Source organism: Aquila chrysaetos, chromosome 2 (assembly GCF_900496995.4).
Source record: "Aquila chrysaetos chrysaetos chromosome 2, bAquChr1.4, whole genome shotgun sequence".
NCBI classification, from domain to species: domain Eukaryota; kingdom Metazoa; phylum Chordata; class Aves; order Accipitriformes; family Accipitridae; genus Aquila; species Aquila chrysaetos.
Genome location: NC_044005.1, coordinates 55,652,529 through 55,669,039, shown reverse-complemented (window position 1 = coordinate 55,669,039; position 16,511 = coordinate 55,652,529). Strand labels below are relative to the sequence as shown.

The following is a 16,511-nucleotide window of genomic DNA, read 5'->3' as shown; positions in this document are numbered from 1 at the left end:
GTTAACCCTTGCCTCCTGATTGGCAGAAGTCAGTTTCGTTGTCAGCTCTTCCTTAAGGTTTTCCAGCTGCTGTCGGAGCTGATTCTTATCGTCCTCCAAATGCAGTTTCTCCTTCTCAAACTGCTGCTCCAACTCCTTCAGAAATAAGAGGGATGGAAGAAATATTAAATACTTACCATACAGTCATTGCAAAGTACAGGTATACCACATGAAAATTATTCCTCCTGGCATAAATATTGAAGAATTGTCCTTTCCTTAAAGTGTTAAAACATGAACATTTATTTGCTTTTACAATGGATGTCTTAATTTTTCAGTTAATTTTCTAATCTAACATCCTTGATGAATCACAAAATAAAGACAAACAGGACTTTCCTCTCAATTACTAGTTTCAGTTTGCACTTAATTATCAAAATCATTAAAACTATATCTACTTTCACAGTTTTTCAATCTGAGTTGACAGAATGCAGTTTTCACTTTTTATAAAATTAAACTGATAATATGCTTATCCTTCAGCCTTCACCCATCTATCTCCTACACATAATCCTCACAGAAAATAGTAAATCTTAAAATCCAGACTGAGCTTTGGGAAGTTTTTCAGGCTGTTACAATAAATGAGAAAAAGCCCCACACCATATCTATAAAATTTATGTCGAACCAAAAGAAATCAACAATTAGCCTTCAAGTTCAACTATATGGAAAGAATCAAGTAACACCTGTTTTCATTCAGTCTCTGTGGAGTAATAGCCAAATTCTGAAAATAACTCTGTTGGATGAATTATGTCTCTCTTACATGAGCCTATGTTGTATACGCATTTGTTAGAAACTTTTTTCTTTTTTTAAGGAAATATTCAGAATATATTTTCAGAAGAACAATTTATGTCACAAAATACTTAACGTGAAACATGTTAAAATTAAGACCTTTATTATATATGTCATATTCTATATTTCATATATTTTGTTATATATATTTTTATATAATATATTATACGACAAAGCCTGCCTGAAGAAGATTAAGGTCTCCAAGTAAGGTGCTCCAGAGCCAGGTAATACAAGACTTCAAGGTTTTCTATGCAGATAGAGAGGCTCCTTTATTAACTCCCTCCTAGGGGTTCAGCTGCAATGCAAGGCTTAGTACCGATTCAGTGCCTCTGTGTAGCCCTCAGCTCAGATTTCTGAGAAATCAATAACATTTCAGAAACAGCTATGAAAATACATAGACCAGAGCCATGCATGAAACGAAAAGTACAACTGCAGGCATTGGTAAGACTGCGGAGACAAGGAGAGTTAAGCGCTCAGGAATTCAAGAGGAAAAAGACTGTCATGAAAAAGTGTAAAACCAGGCAGCTGGAAGACAGCAACTTGGTGTCATCCAGCTCATTCCCAGAAGCAACAGGGGCCAACCCTTCCTCATCCAAAACCAGACTCCTCAAGTGTTTTCCTGGGGGTGGTAAGCACATTAAGCTTAGCAGCTTTTAAGTTCTAGCACTCCATTAGGGTGTGCAATAGGCAACAAATAATTTATGTATGAACTGCTTGCTCAATCTCTTTGTTCATGGTAGAAGTTGGACAAAGTGACAAAACAGAGGGTTACACTTTCAATAATACATTGCTATACAACTTAACTCAACAAGTGCATGTTCTCTTCACCAGGCCCAGATCAACGACCATGTGGGACAAATGATGCTTGCTAAGTGAGACTTGCTCAATTCTTCTTGTTCGCACTATGGAATCTGCCGGCTGCAAAGTTTCACTAGTGCTATTCAGACCCTATTCTGATAACTGAGTAATTAGTTCTTTTATGATACTTGTCAGTACAGCTGTGCAGTACTGCAAAATTATTAGTAGCTCTATTTTCATAATCCTCCTATGAACTGATGCCATTTTTACAGCTCATTTTATAGATGGAAGAATTGAAGCAGAGAGATATTTTTAAACCATTTCTTGAGTCCTATTCTCATTCTTTAGAATTCTCTTCTGTTCCATTTTTTCCAAAGATTTCCAAACCCCAGATGCCCTTCCCAGTCTTCCAGTCCTAATAAATCCTCATGTCCTCTACCCCAAGGCTCCTTGTACCATGCCTCTTCCTCATAATAAATTCAACTCTTCTCCACATTTGAGACTGACTGATTCTTCCTTGAATTACTCAAACAACACAACATGTGCTTAGCGAGACAGGTTTGACAGAGGAGACGGTATACCGATTAAGATTTACTGAGATCTTGACCCTGACATATTTTCATAGCTAATTTTCCCTTGCTAAAATCAAGTTTCAAATTTCTCACATTTATAGAGCTGTTCCCTATTTTAACTAATGATTTAAGAACATTTTATGATATCCTTTGTTTTATTCTTGACATTATTTTAATAACAAACAAAAGAAAACAAAACAAAAAGAACCATAGATCTTACTGAAGTAAAAGAAAAATATTCCCCAAAACCCTTAAGAGACATTGTTTTAATAACAGGCATATTTAAAGTTAGGAAGAAAGTAAACGTGAAAGATCAGATGCATGTATGTCTCGGAGAACTACTTCCATTACTAGCAGACATGAAAAAAATCTTTGGGGTTTATTCAAATTAGAACTAAGAAGCAACATACTAGTAAAATAATTTACCAAAAAAAAAAAAACAAAACAGTCTTAAGATGCACATCATTAACTACAACTGTGTTTCTTGGTATATTTCCTGTGAACACAACAGAAGAGCATAACAGAGCCTTAAATTAAACAGTATTTATCCTGGTTTACTGTATAAGGCAAAATTTGTGTATAATGTAAATACAATCAGATTAGGAAATAATAATCCAAAATTGGTCCTCTCATTTATCCCAACAAAGAAAAGGCCAATTTTGTGAAACCAAGCCTTTCAGTTTCAGGATTCCAGTCAAAGGTAAATGAATAGTCAATACACAGTTAGCATAATTTTATGATATAAGTTAGGAACAGCTATTGTTGTCTTCTGAGTATCCATATAGTCGAGTACTAATGTTTTTGTACTTCTGGACTGTTTATGAAAATTTTAAATAAATATTAGAGTAACATACTCTTTCATCTCCTTCAGAAGAACTGATCTTGAGTGATATACTAATCTTTCTGAATATGGGCACAACACCTGGAAAAACACACATACTGTACTCAAAAAGAAAGTTGTATTGAGTTGAGAACTTCTCTTCTGGATGCAGACAAGTGACAGTACAAATGCTTTTTTTTGGGGGGAAAGATATATGTTATTTTAATAAAGGTTGAGCAGTTTCTTCAGAGAGGCACAGCTGATCTGCAGGTAACTCCAAATAAAACTTGCCATACAACAAAACCATGCAGTACAAGGTTCAAACTGTAACATTTGCTTTGTAATATGTTTGATTATTAAGAAAACACAAACCTACCATCTGCAGTTTTTTCTTATCCTTATTAGCATTGCTGTGCGCAGCCTCAATTGCAGTATGGTGTTTCCACGCCAATTCTTCTAAGGTCTTGGAATGAGCCTCCTTTAACTGTGCCGCCTCTCCTTCCAATCTTGCTTGCAATTTTACCAGCTCCTTCTCATAATATTCACGTTGTGTCTCCCTTGCTTCATTTACTTTCTATAAGACAGAGAAAAATAAAGTTATTTCTATTAAATGGTAAAATCTGAACAGTAGAAGGAAAAAAAAATACGAAAACATTACTGATGACATAAACCTACAAAAATTAACTTCCATATAAAAGAAACTGAGCAAACAAAAAGCACTCAGAAAATAATTCAATAACCAAAAAGGTAGTTTCAATATATCCATGCAAAGAAATATAGCCATATTAAAATCTATCGGTTTGCTCTATTTAATCTGGGGAAACAGCAATCAGGTATCAAGCCTACAGAAAATTTCAGTTCAGTATTTTCAAATGTGTTCAGCACATTTTCAGAGAATGGCTTTTTTTAATTGTTCTTTAACCATTTCACCTTTCTCCTTAATGAGACACTTTAGATACTAGGCATCTACACACAAGGTCATAAATTAAATGAAATTGTTAGAATATGTCCAAAGCAGTCTGACTTCCCCTACTCTCACTTTACACTCTACATTAGTCATTGTATGTTGCTACACGACATATACTTGGAACATACTACTACTGGTCCTGGTCCAGTCGTATCAAACAAAAATTAAAACATAATCAATTTTTTTCTCTGAGAATTCCAAGTATTTTGTTTTTATTCAACTAAAGCCAATAAACTGTTTAACCTTCTCTAAGGCCAGAATTTGTTGCCTTTGTCGCTCATCCAGACTTTGTGTTTTGCTTTGTAGTAAGTTTCTTTCCTCTTCCAGTTGGGATAGTTTTTCCTTTAATCTAGACTTTTCTGATTCCAAATCTCTGATTGTAACTTCTTGAGTCATTTGAGTAGCTTGAAGCATTCCAATGTGACCTAAAAACAAAACAGCTTTTTAAAACCTCACAGCATTGGTCTCACATAATTGAAGTACACATTCATACTTCAGTGATTTCTAGAAGTGCAACTCTAGCGGAAGTTTTCATATGGATCTCCATTATCTTCACTGCAATGATTACCCTCCCCTCCACTTCTCCCTTTTTTAATTTTCTCGTAAAATGTCCAACAACAGTAGAGTGCTTTGTGCTGGGGCTCCTTTAGTTTCACATTTCCTGGTTCAGAGTTGCATATTGACTCCAAGAGAGAGCAGAGGTAGGCAATAGTATGAACACAGACAGTCTATCTTGAAGAACTTAGCCCACCTAAACCCACACATTCTTACCCCACGATAAGCTACACAACAGAAAGCAGAACATTGAAGTCTAATGGTAAAGATGTTACTGTTTTATCGAACTCATAATTTAACCAGCTTGCTAGGTATAGCAGCTAAAGCTATGTAAAACTTCTGGAATTGCACTTTGTTTATTTTGCTATAGGGGTATGACTAAAAGATGTAACAGAACTAATTCTCTCTACAGTAAGGTATGATCCAAATACTTGCAGGTTAGAGGCTTGCTTTTAATTTCTTTATTAAAAAAAAAAAAAAAAAAATCTACAAAGCTAGACAGTGTAATCATCTGTCCTTCACATCACAGTGGAAAAAGATTTATTACTTCGGAAGTTTTTGCCCTTGTTCTTCTGAATTTATATCTGTATTATTGAAAATACTACTAGTAGGTAACTGACTAAAGCAGTGAAACTCCTGTTATTCCGGGAAAGGTGTAGGAGGGAGTAGCAGGCTATTTTGAAAAGAGGATGCTCCTATAGGTTTGTTCAGTTGAACAACTGAGAGGATGCTCCTAAATTTGTTCAACTGAACCAGAGGGGATATTCTCCCATTACTTTAACATCTTTCTAGAGCATCATAGAGTCATACCTAAGCTGACATTCCATGTTGGAATGGATTCTTTTGATAGAAACACCCCATTCTCCCTTTCATAAATTGCATGACCTAGACATGTTTGAAATATACCTTTTAAAAATTAGCATATAATAAAATGAAGTGGTAACTAAACAGACTTTCAAGAATTATAGAGATCCTTAACAGTTTCACATAAAGAAAGCATCCAGATAAGAAACTGTATTATTTACACGGAATAAATGTATTATTTTTGTAGTCACAAGTTCTAGGAGAGACTTCCCCCCCACCATTTTATTGTAACATTCAAAAATAACAGATTAGTTGAGTTTTAATAACAGAGTATTGCTTTTAAGTTTAAATTACTAAGAAATAGCTAAGCAAGTGGACTGTGTGTCACTGTTTCTCACAAGACAAAACCAGTGAACCTCCAGATTCACTTCCATCTGCGGTTAAAGCAAGACATGAGCCACAAAGGAAACCATTTTAGCCTTTGTTGCCTGTGGACACTGATGTGAAGGACAGTGGGATACATAATGGAATTTGGCCAGGAAAAATGCTTCAAAATTAGTAGTATTTTTATAAATGATGCACACCTCTAATTGTACTAAGCCCTGAAGAATTCTAAGAGTCATTTTGGCATTTTTGTTTGATAATACTAAAAACTGAAGAGAAAAACTTAAGATAACAGGTACACTTAACTTCTGTAACATTTCAAAAACTACCTTCTTTCAAAAGTTCAGCTGTTTAAGAAATGTATTTGCAAACAGATTTTAGAATGTAACAAGGAGAATAACTGTACAAGAATTTCAAGTTTGTCAGGAAGTATTATGCACATGCATATTTTATTGTAAGCACACACACACACTGATCTAGAGCTTTTGTCCTAGCAATACTGACACACACTAGAGGTTTCCCATTCCTCATATTCTACACATAAGGTATGAAACGCAGCAGTTTCCTTTTAAATTTGGAATCTCAGGATAAATGGGAAGAATAATATATTAATTTCCCATAATAGACTTAATACAGCATTCTCAAACTGCAATACAAGTTAAGTATTTTGTATGGTAATTAAGTATAAGAATTTAGTTTCTTTGGGGCAGGATTTTTGACTTCCAAGTGTGAGCTGAAATTCAAAGGAGATGGCAGTGGGCCAGTGTCAGAAACCCTTTCCAAACAGGCTGGTAATCAATTTTATCACACTGTAACTGCTTGGTGGCACGACTGTAAACAGGGCTCCTGGTTCTTGTTGCACAGCGAAAAAAAAAACCAGCCTGGATATTCCAGTTTCCACTAAATCTGGGGATGGCTGCTGAACCCTACCCATGCTTCTACCTAGGGAAACAAACAGCAACGGTCAAGGAGTGTACAGGAACAGGCTTCTTTTCCCAAGCCTCAGGTCGTGAATTTTTCTGAGCGCCTCAAATGTAACTTTTTGAAGGGTCAGATTCCCATTTGAGATGCTCTTAGCAGGAAGCTCATTCCTTTCAGCTATTTACATGCAGTAGGACCTTGCAGTCTTGGGTCCCTGCTGGCCTTTATCTTGTCCGAACATATAGCCTGGACTATTCCTAGCCTTTACCTTAGCTAGCTCATCTATGCCACTTGTCCTAGGTGCAAAGCATTCCTAGGGAGCACACGCTCAGTCCATCTGTAGGAACTGCTTAATTACTTAAAGGACAGAAATAAAGCCTTGATATAGGCCACATACCGAGTTTGAGGGCTATGCCACATGTAGCCATCTGTAATCGTAAACTATTACAGTAAATATGGTATTATATATAGTATATAGTATAAACAGTAAACTATTACAGTATTAGCAAGTTAACACTGTGAAGTATTTTCTGGCCCTAAGGCTGACTGGCACAGTCTGGCAACATCCCAGCCTTCAAAACAAGGTGATCTTATCCAAACTGACTTTTGGGAAGGGCCCCCGGGCTTGTGCTAACTTGTATGGAAAATAATCAGGTATTTCTACAACTGGCCTAGTTGAACAAGGCCAAAGATAAGCCAAGGGCTTATTTCTAGCCTACAGTCCTACCTATGGTATAGTCAACCAAGTTCAAGTACTTGGGCTTATGCCCATGCCCCACCACTAAACAGTTTGCTAGAGAGACAATGCCAGTAAGTTAAAACCCACATGTGTACAGCCAAGTCTTAAACCATTTTCTATCCCTTTCCATATGCCAACGAGCACAGAGAAATCAAGAAAACAAGTATGAAGGAAACCCTAACAGATTTATTAATTGATAAGCTGCAAGTCTTCTGACAGTAGGTGTAAAGCAAAGTACTGCGGTCTCAGCAAAAGGACAAGGCAATTGAAAACTATGGAGAAACAGGAAGCATGTCTCAGTGACTGTGTGGAGAACAGACAGACAGGTACATGGCAGAAGCATTCTGTGCAAGTGCAGTTAAGGCAAGAAATTCCAAGGCCTGGAAGATACGTACACACTATAAGTAGCAGCACATTTGGACAAATAAGTACACAAAAAAAGAGTCTTAAGTACAATGCATATGATATCAAAACAGTTAAAAAAACCCAAAGCTTGTCAGAAATTTCTATGGACAGCATTGAACAGTCTTTAGGCACTCTAAACCTGCACAAGGTTAACAGAAAAAGGAAAGGCTAGAATAAATGAATGAAGTTCATTTCCAGATCATACATACTGGCTTTGAGAACAAGATCAGTGGCCTGCTGCTGTAAGCGCTCTCTAGCAGCTGCTAGCTCACTTTCCACTTCTTTGTGTTTGCTTAACAATGACATCTCCTCCTCCTTCACATCATCTAGCTGTTTTTGAAGAACCTAGAGGAAGCACAGTATAATGCCTGTTATCATTGTATACTATCATGTTTAAATTTAAATGAGCATTAGGTTAAAATGTACAGAAAAGACCTTTCAATAAACAAGTTTCATTCATACACATGCTGAAATCTTGTAATATTACCATCATATTCATTTTGTATTATGTGTTTTTCCAAACATATTGCTGAAGCACTGCAAGAAACTTGATATACGGCATGACAAGGATACAAGAAAGAAATGTGACAATATTCAAAAAGGTGTATGAAAAATAAGAACAGTAACATGATCCACAGAATTTGGGGGCCAATTTGAGAAACCTGGTTTCTGGTATCTCAGGGTTCTTCAAATTGAAGAATATGTTATATGTTCACAGCAGTTTTCAATGTCCTTAACTGCAACTGCAAGTGTTTATTACTGACACAAATAAAGCTGCACATGGATATACATAAAATGAGAGCTAGGCAATTAGTTAAATAAAACTTTTAATATGTTTTAAGTCTGATGTACCGATTCACGAGAGCAGCTCTGGGGTAGTGTGATGATGGTGTGCTCCCAGCCATGCAGGAAGGAAAAGGGAATCTTGTTCTGTTTTAAAAAGAAAGCTTGATTTCTCATCATTTGAGTCACTGGAATAGTAAAGTGTCATTTTAGAAACTAAAGCAGGAAATAAAACTGGGGAAAACACTGGACAGGACGTGTAGTGGAACATGGACGCCAGAAGCGGTGAGATTATGCCTTTGACCACCTCATCCACAATGATCAGAGTAGGACCTGACTTTACAGTCTGGTGCGAATACTGTACTAGACTCTTCCTCATCTTTGCAACCAAGAGGGACTCCTTACTGCAGGAATGATCAATATACAGTGAGTTTCCTCTTCACTGCAGCTTACTAGAAACTGACCTCCTTGATGTAGTCAATTGAAAGGCAAGAGTTCTGCTTCGTTAACTGAACTGAGTTGGAAATGAACTTTTGGAAGGCTCCTTGGGAAACCAGAAGAAAGTATTCTGAATTCAACATCTGATAAAGGTAGCAGTCATCCTTCACTATACCCTGTAGCCTTTACACAAGAAGGCAGGATAGTCCAAAAGATGGGCTGGAATTAGATCATAAATGGGAAAAGGTCATGGCCCATCTCAGTTCTACCCAAAGATGCTTCCAAAATTACTACAACCATCACATTTCAGGTACTTCTGGCTTTGAAACTTGAGAGTAAGTACAAATGCAAAAGACAAGATACTTAAGCTTACCCACAGATATTACTGTTCTCGAGGCCTAAGCACAGCTACCAAAAACCAAGCAGAATTTCACAGAATATTTTCCTTCAAGCCCAGCATACTAAGTCTTATTTTTTTTTCCGAACAAAAAAATTCGGTCTTTGTATTTCTGGGATGTCTTGTCCTTATTTAAGGACAAGAAACTTCAGTATCTAAATAACACTGTGTTGGGGTTTAACTGTGATAGGCAACTAAGCCCCAGACAGCCGCTCGCTCACTCTCCCACAGTGGGATGGGGGAGAGAATCAAAAGAATAAAAGTGGGAAAACTCACGGGTTGAGATAAAGACAGCTTAATAGGTAAAGCAAAAGCCACACATACAAGCAAAGCAAAACAAGGAATTCATCGACCACGTCCCACCAGTAGGCAGGTGTTCAGCCATCTCCAGGACAGCAGGGATCCATCACATGTAACAGTGACTTGGGAAGACAAACGCCAGCACCCCAAACGTCCCCCTGCCTCCTCCTTCTTCCCCCAGCTCTATATGACAGAGCATGACGTCCTATGGTCTGGGATGTCCCTTGGGTCAGTTTGGGTCAGCTGTCCCGGCTGTGTCCCCTCCCAACCCCTTGTGCCCCCCCAGCCTGCTCGCTGCTGGGGTGGGGTGAGGAGCAGAACAGCCCTTGGCTCTGGGTAAGCACTGCTTAGCAGTAACAAAAACATCCCTGGGTTATCAACACTGTTTTCAGCACAAATCCAAAACACAGCCCCATACCAGCTACTGTTAAGAAAATTAACTATCCCAGCCAAAAACGGTACACACTGAAAACATGTACAGTATTTCAGTTACTGCTTGTGAAAACATCATTGAAGATATTGTTATATAAAAAAAGTTAAAACATTCACAAATTTGTCTTTTTTTTCTTGCCTCCTACAAACCTAATTTTCTTAACACTCAACACCCTTAGGCAAGATAGTCACTAATGACCTCTACAAGCAAGACTGCACTAAATACAGAATATTCATTGTATTTAGCGTCAGTTGTATGACATTCCTGTCAAATACATTTCTGCAAGAAACTGTACAGTCTAGATAAGGGGTTGTACAACTTTTCTAGCAAGCATTCAAGTTCGTCAGCATAACATCTCAAATGGTACCAGTCACCAACATCCTCCTTCCCTCTCTGAATCTTTTTTTTGGGAGGGAGGGATGAGTTTGTGCAAAGACCTGATCCAAAGATACTGCCTCTGGAGAGAGGAGAACAGGGTTTGGTTTGGGTTTTTGTCTGTTCTTTAAGTGGCAACAGTTTTGAGTAGTCTATTGAGTACCCTACGCTTGGGTACTACAACTAGAACAATCAAGTTCTGTTCATGAACAGCTGAAAGGAAGGAGACCAAGACTTTCACCTGGGTAGGGGCTTCTAGATTCTCCTCGAATATAAAGGACTAATAATTCAGTCCGGGAAAATTAAACACAAAATAAATTTTTAAATATACATAAATTTAAAAAAATTAGAAGTAGAAGATAATCAAGTACAAGTGACAGAAAATTAAGTTTACATGTTCCAGTCACCTCAACTACCAGCCTCATGGAAAGACAGCCTAAATAGGGAAAGAAAATTCACAGTCTTGGGAACAACATATCATCGATCTTACCTGAACATTGTTTTCTGCTGTACCAAGAGCCACCTGAAGTTTTTGGCATTTTTCCCGTAGACTGGCAGCTTCATCCTGGACCATTTGCAATTCAGTTTTAAGCTTTCCCAGATTCTTCCGTAAAATACTTTCCTGGTTTTGAAATTCTTTCCTTAGCTCCACTTCTTTTTCCTTGCAAGCATGCAGACTTTCTGCTGTAAAAAGCTGAGATCTTTTCAAAGAATCAAGTTCATGTTCATAGAAGGACTGTGCTTTGCTGAGTTTGCCTTCATAGTCCTCAATGAGTTTTTTTCTTTCCAGCCTTAACTCTTCAACTTTACTGTTCAAGTCTTCCAGCTCCAGTCTATGCAATTCCTCTAGCTTTTCTTGCCCCTTACTTAATGTAGCATTCTGACTCTGTTGAGTCTTCAGAAGTTCTTGAATCTCAAGCCTGTGGGCAGCTCTCAAGTCTTCCAGAGCTGTACGCTTGTCCTTCTCGTATTGCACTTGCAACTGTATGAAACTTCGTAGCCTTTCCTCAAATTTCTTTCTGATCTCTTCTACTTCTCTTGACATGGTCACTACACGTTGGACATGCTGAGCTTCTGCACAAAGCTGCATATCTTCAACTCTATCCTTATAGGCTTCAAATTCTGTCAAGGCCTGATGTTTCATCTTTTTATGATCTTCCAGTGACTCTTCTAAAACTTGGATCTTTCTCTTGAGATCCATTTCTTCTGCAACTTTACTTTTATACTGCAAGATCTTCTCTCTGGTCTCTGCAAGAATTTGTTGAATTTCTTCTTCATGAGCATCCTTAAGGGCTTGGATAGCAGCTTCATGTTCATCATTTTTAGTGTTCAAAGCATATATTACCTACAAACATGAAATAATATTGTATTACAGAAAAGGCATTTGAGTTACCTGTTGAATCATAAGAAAAATCACCTAGGTACTCTGAAAGTTACTTTGACAATATGGCAGGTTTTCATGATACAAATAAGACACCAAATGTTCTTGTGAATGTGACTACATAAACGCTGTATTAGTCATTACAAACGTATACATTTTGTAGAATGATCTTTCTATACTTTTTAACCTATAATTTTGCTGTTGAAGGTTTTGCTGTAAATACTACTGGAAAAAAGCACCTTTTTAACAGAAGTCCAGGCACTGTATTTTAAACTTTATTGTCTGAAATAACAAACACTCACCATTCTGTTACCTGTGCCTAAAAGGGAAGGCTTTAGATTAAAAAAAAAGTTCTGAAACAGTATCAGATGGAAAGAACTAAACAGCCTCACTCATCTTTATATATAGCAAGAAAATAACTCAAAAAAAAAAAAAATCACAAAACCCAGTTTAACTTACATTATTCTAATTCAATTTTTCTAACATACACACACGTTATTTAATGAAAGAAGGAAAAAAAAAATAGGTCTTCCATGGGTTTGGTAGCTGTTCTTAATACTGCTAATACCTCTGCAGGCAGCAGGTACACTTGGCTTCCTTCCTAGAAAAAATAGTTTTTCCTACTGCGAAAGAGCTTCATGGTTCAGAGACTCGAAAAAACCCTCCAATACATTGCAAAAAATGACAACAAAACCACATGCAATTCCATTAGCAGAATCACTACTATCACTGCAATGCCCTTCACCCAAGATTTCAACCTTTTATATTCTCATTGTCTTTGGTGATGCCAACAGTAACTTCTGACCACAAAGCTTTCACCTCCCTCCTGTCACCAACATACAATCATCTCAGCCATTGGATCCCAAAGGTTAGTTTCCCTGTCGTTTAAATGGTGTCCAATGCTCAACTTCTTAGCTCATATCAGAAATACTTTGAAAACTGTGGTTTTTATTTTATTTATTTAAAAATGTACATGCGGTATCTTGCATGAAGAGGGCTTACTTTTGGTTAGAGAAGCTAGACAATGTAGTTAAAAAGTTATCACATAAAAAAAAAAAAAGGTCACACTTATGATCAGATTGTTATAAATATTTGCAGAACGCTGATCAAATCCCATGCTCAAACCAGCCCTTGACTCCTGTCTTTGTGCACAGAAGTGTCATAATGTTCTTCCTCACTTTAGGCAGTGTTCCAGTCTCAGCTTTTGCAGCACTATAATCTGCAGAAAGTATAAACCATATAGCATTTTCAAGGGTATTATTATTTGGCAATGGGACCCTCACTGAAAATTCCAAGTGAAGAATAAGCCTATATGCAATGCCAGATTCAGAAGGTATCTTTAAATTCTCATCATCCACTTACTCCATACAAAAAGCACTGAACAACTACAAATCCTATAAACACCACTCATTCCCTAAATGAAGGACATGGGTGTCTTACGGAAAAACGTAAAAATTAAATAAAATGCATGCCACTGAATGTTGTATCACAACATATGTTCTTCAGCAGCCTGAATTCCAGCTCTATCAAATTACTCTATTATAAATCTCAGTATTTTAAAGTAAGGGAATAGCTATAGCAGATTTTATCTTTGAGATTGTAATGCACTCTATTAGCATAGGAACATAGAAGAAAAGTCTGTAGTAACTGAAGCAAAAGCAACCTAACAGCATTTCAATGACGTGAAAGCAGAAACTGAAATATATTGGAACAAATTAATACATTTAGGGTTCCAGCTAAAATAAATACTTCTTAGTCAAGTAAGTTTCTGAAAATTTAGAGGCAGCAAGGTTGCAAAAGTTGGGAGGTGGGCAGATAAAACAAGTATTGCACTCTCTATTTTTAAATTAGAGGATGAGCCATTTCCAAAGCACGCTTGTAAATGCTTTTAAAAATACTAGTAGCTTTTTCAGTGCAACTGCATATTACCAAGAAGCATAAGCTGCTCATTTGAGTAATTCATATTTTTTCCAGCCCTACTCTAAATGCATCATACACATTGCAGTTCTTACCAGATGACAGAAAAAAAAAAAAATTAAATTGTAAAAAAAATTAAATTTACTGTATTTTCAGTTAGCATATCATTCCAGAGGTACAGACAGAACCATACTCTCTCCAAGAATATGGAGATTGCCAGCTAAAGGCCTTAATACTCTTTATACAAAACAGTAACTTAATTATTAATAGGAATCTACTGAAATACTATATGCCTTGGTCTGAAGAATTACAACAGAGTAAGTTAGTAACAATAACCACCACCTTTTTTTATGCCAATAATTGAGTACTGGAGTGTTTAGTTATATTCTATGTCATAAGGTTAAGCAAGTCTATTGCTGCATTAGCACTGGTGTCTTGAACTACATGGAATACAAACAACAACCAGTGTTCAACACTGGTTGTGGCTGAAAGATTAAAGTTTTACTGTTTGGCTGAGAAATATTTTTGACTCCAAACAGATGTTATGACTTGGAGAGCTGACCAGCTCTTGCCTGGTCAGCTGCACTTGGTCATCTGCTCCTGCCAGCAATTTAGTCATGACGGAATGCTTTTCTAATTAGAAACATGTAATTCACCTTAATACTAGTATTAAGTGCCAAATATATTTTGCAGCACAGAAAATATCTTCAAAAATGTGCGTGATTCATTCTCTCTAATTTTACATGGAAATAGGAACTGATACCTATGAGAAAAAAAAATATCACTACACGCCTTATACAAACATCAACCTTTTGTCTCTGGTAAACCTTCATTTTAGACTTAATATGTGGGTCCCTGGGTCAGAGCACTATACTCAGCCTAGTCCAGGTGAAGTGTCTTGTTCCCAGCGTTGCTGGGGTGCTGCTGCCTGTGAGCACTGGTGCTGTCTGGAGCCTCCAGAGACACCCCAAGAGTCTGTCAGTGCTACACATCTATTTAACAAACTACACAACTACAGTGCCAACAAGGAATTGCTCGTGCATAACCTGTTAATGATTTGGAACACATGGACCAGTGAGCCTGACCTACCCTTGCTGTCTGTGGGTAGATAAGAACTGCTAGATGCAGGAAGAAATAAGATATACTGGGAAACCATAACAAGGGTTTTCTAGACACAAGTCACACCCCACAGATACAGTGGGATGCAAACAGAAAAGTTTAGTCCACAACATCGACAAGAAACATCAAAAAACTTCACGCATTACTATGAATTAATTTTATGTAGAAATGTATCCTCTACTATAGTCCAGAATATTCATACCTTTTATTACAATGGGTATTACATTAATTTTTCCCCCTTTTCTTCCTGTTGACCAAATAATGCCAAATAATGAGAAGTATGTTATATTTAAGCATTTAAAATCTATGTATTATGATCAATGAAAATAAATAAAACAACCAATTTAAAAACCAGAAAAAGTTTGGGTTTACTGGGCAAATTTCTGCTCCATAGGACATTATAAAAATATAGTAATACAGGAAAATACTTCAAAGTTATTTGAAACAGTCTTTCAGAGAAGCTGTCCACAATCACAGAGTACATTCTTACAAATGCATTACTACTTACAAAGTAGACAGACAGCCAATTATAACATAGCATTTTATTCCTTCTCATGCATTGCTAGCCAGACATTGAACACCACAAGATAAGCTCTGAAAATTTTTTCCTATAATCATCTGTGAAGTTGCATTTTCAACAGGACTTCTTTTTTTCCTTAAATTGTAACCAAGAGACAACTCTGCTCAGAGCATTTAATGGGGAAAACCAAGGTACTGCTAAATCTGAAACCCCCCTTTAAAAAAACATGTTATTTTCATGGTTTAACCCCAGCCAGCAACTAAGCACCACGCAGCCGCTCACTCACTTCCCCCCCACCCAGCGGGATAGGGGAGAGAATTGGAAGGAAAAAGGTAAAACACGTGGGTTGAGATAAGAACAATTTAATAGAACAGAAAGGAAGAAAATAATAATTACAATAATAACAACAATAAAATGACAGTACTAAGAAAATAATTGGAATATACAAAACAAGTGATGCACAGTGCAATTGCTCACCACTCGCTGACTGATGCCCAGTTAGTTCCCAAGCAGCGATCTGCCCCTGACCAACTCCCCCCAGTTTATATACTGGACATGACGTCACATGGTCTGGAATACCCCATTGGCCAGTTTGGGTCAGCTGTCCTGGCTGTGTCCCCTCCCAACTTGTTGTGCCCCTCCAGCCTTCTTGCTGGCTGGGCACGAGAAGCTGAAAAACCCTTGACTTGTTGCTAAGTAGTGTTTAGACTAACTGAAAACATCAGTGTGTTATCAACATTATCCTCATACTGAATCCAAAACATAACACTATACCAGCTACTAGAAAGAAAATTAACTCTATCCCAGCTGAAACCAGGACAGTTATGCATACCAAAAATATCCCAACCCCAAAGCCTACGTATGCCCATCTCTCTGTTTTTTTTTCTTTTAATTAAAAAAAAAAAAAAAAAAAAAAAAAAAAAAAAATCCCTTTACCTAGAAAGTTTTGTTCCCTTATGGAAACACTGCAAATACAGGTGCTTTGTCAATCCAGTCCTTGTGTTGCTGGCAGCGCAACAGAAACATGCCTAGAACTTTAGGCCAGGATTGCTTAGACATCACAG

The 16,511-nt window shown here is 37.2% G+C and overlaps 1 protein-coding gene across 12 annotated transcripts in view; it reads right to left on the bottom strand.

Moving 5' to 3' along the window:
• Positions 1–16,511, bottom strand: part of FAM184A (family with sequence similarity 184 member A) — a 73,688-nt gene that overhangs the window by 38,900 nt on the left and 18,277 nt on the right. For all 12 annotated transcript variants that reach the window (XR_003926686.2, XR_003926687.2, XR_003926685.2 and 9 more), the window contains exons 2-6: positions 11,001–11,855; positions 7,994–8,129; positions 4,220–4,401; positions 3,386–3,583; positions 13–135 (exon numbers count right to left, since the gene is read on the bottom strand). Coding sequence is in view for 8 of the 12 variants with exons in the window: in XM_030037337.2 (XP_029893197.2) it covers positions 13–135; positions 3,386–3,583; positions 4,220–4,401; positions 7,994–8,129; positions 11,001–11,855 (1,494 nt within the window). In the remaining 4 variants the exon portion in view is untranslated. The remainder of the gene's footprint in view (positions 1–12; positions 136–3,385; positions 3,584–4,219; positions 4,402–7,993; positions 8,130–11,000; positions 11,856–16,511) is intronic.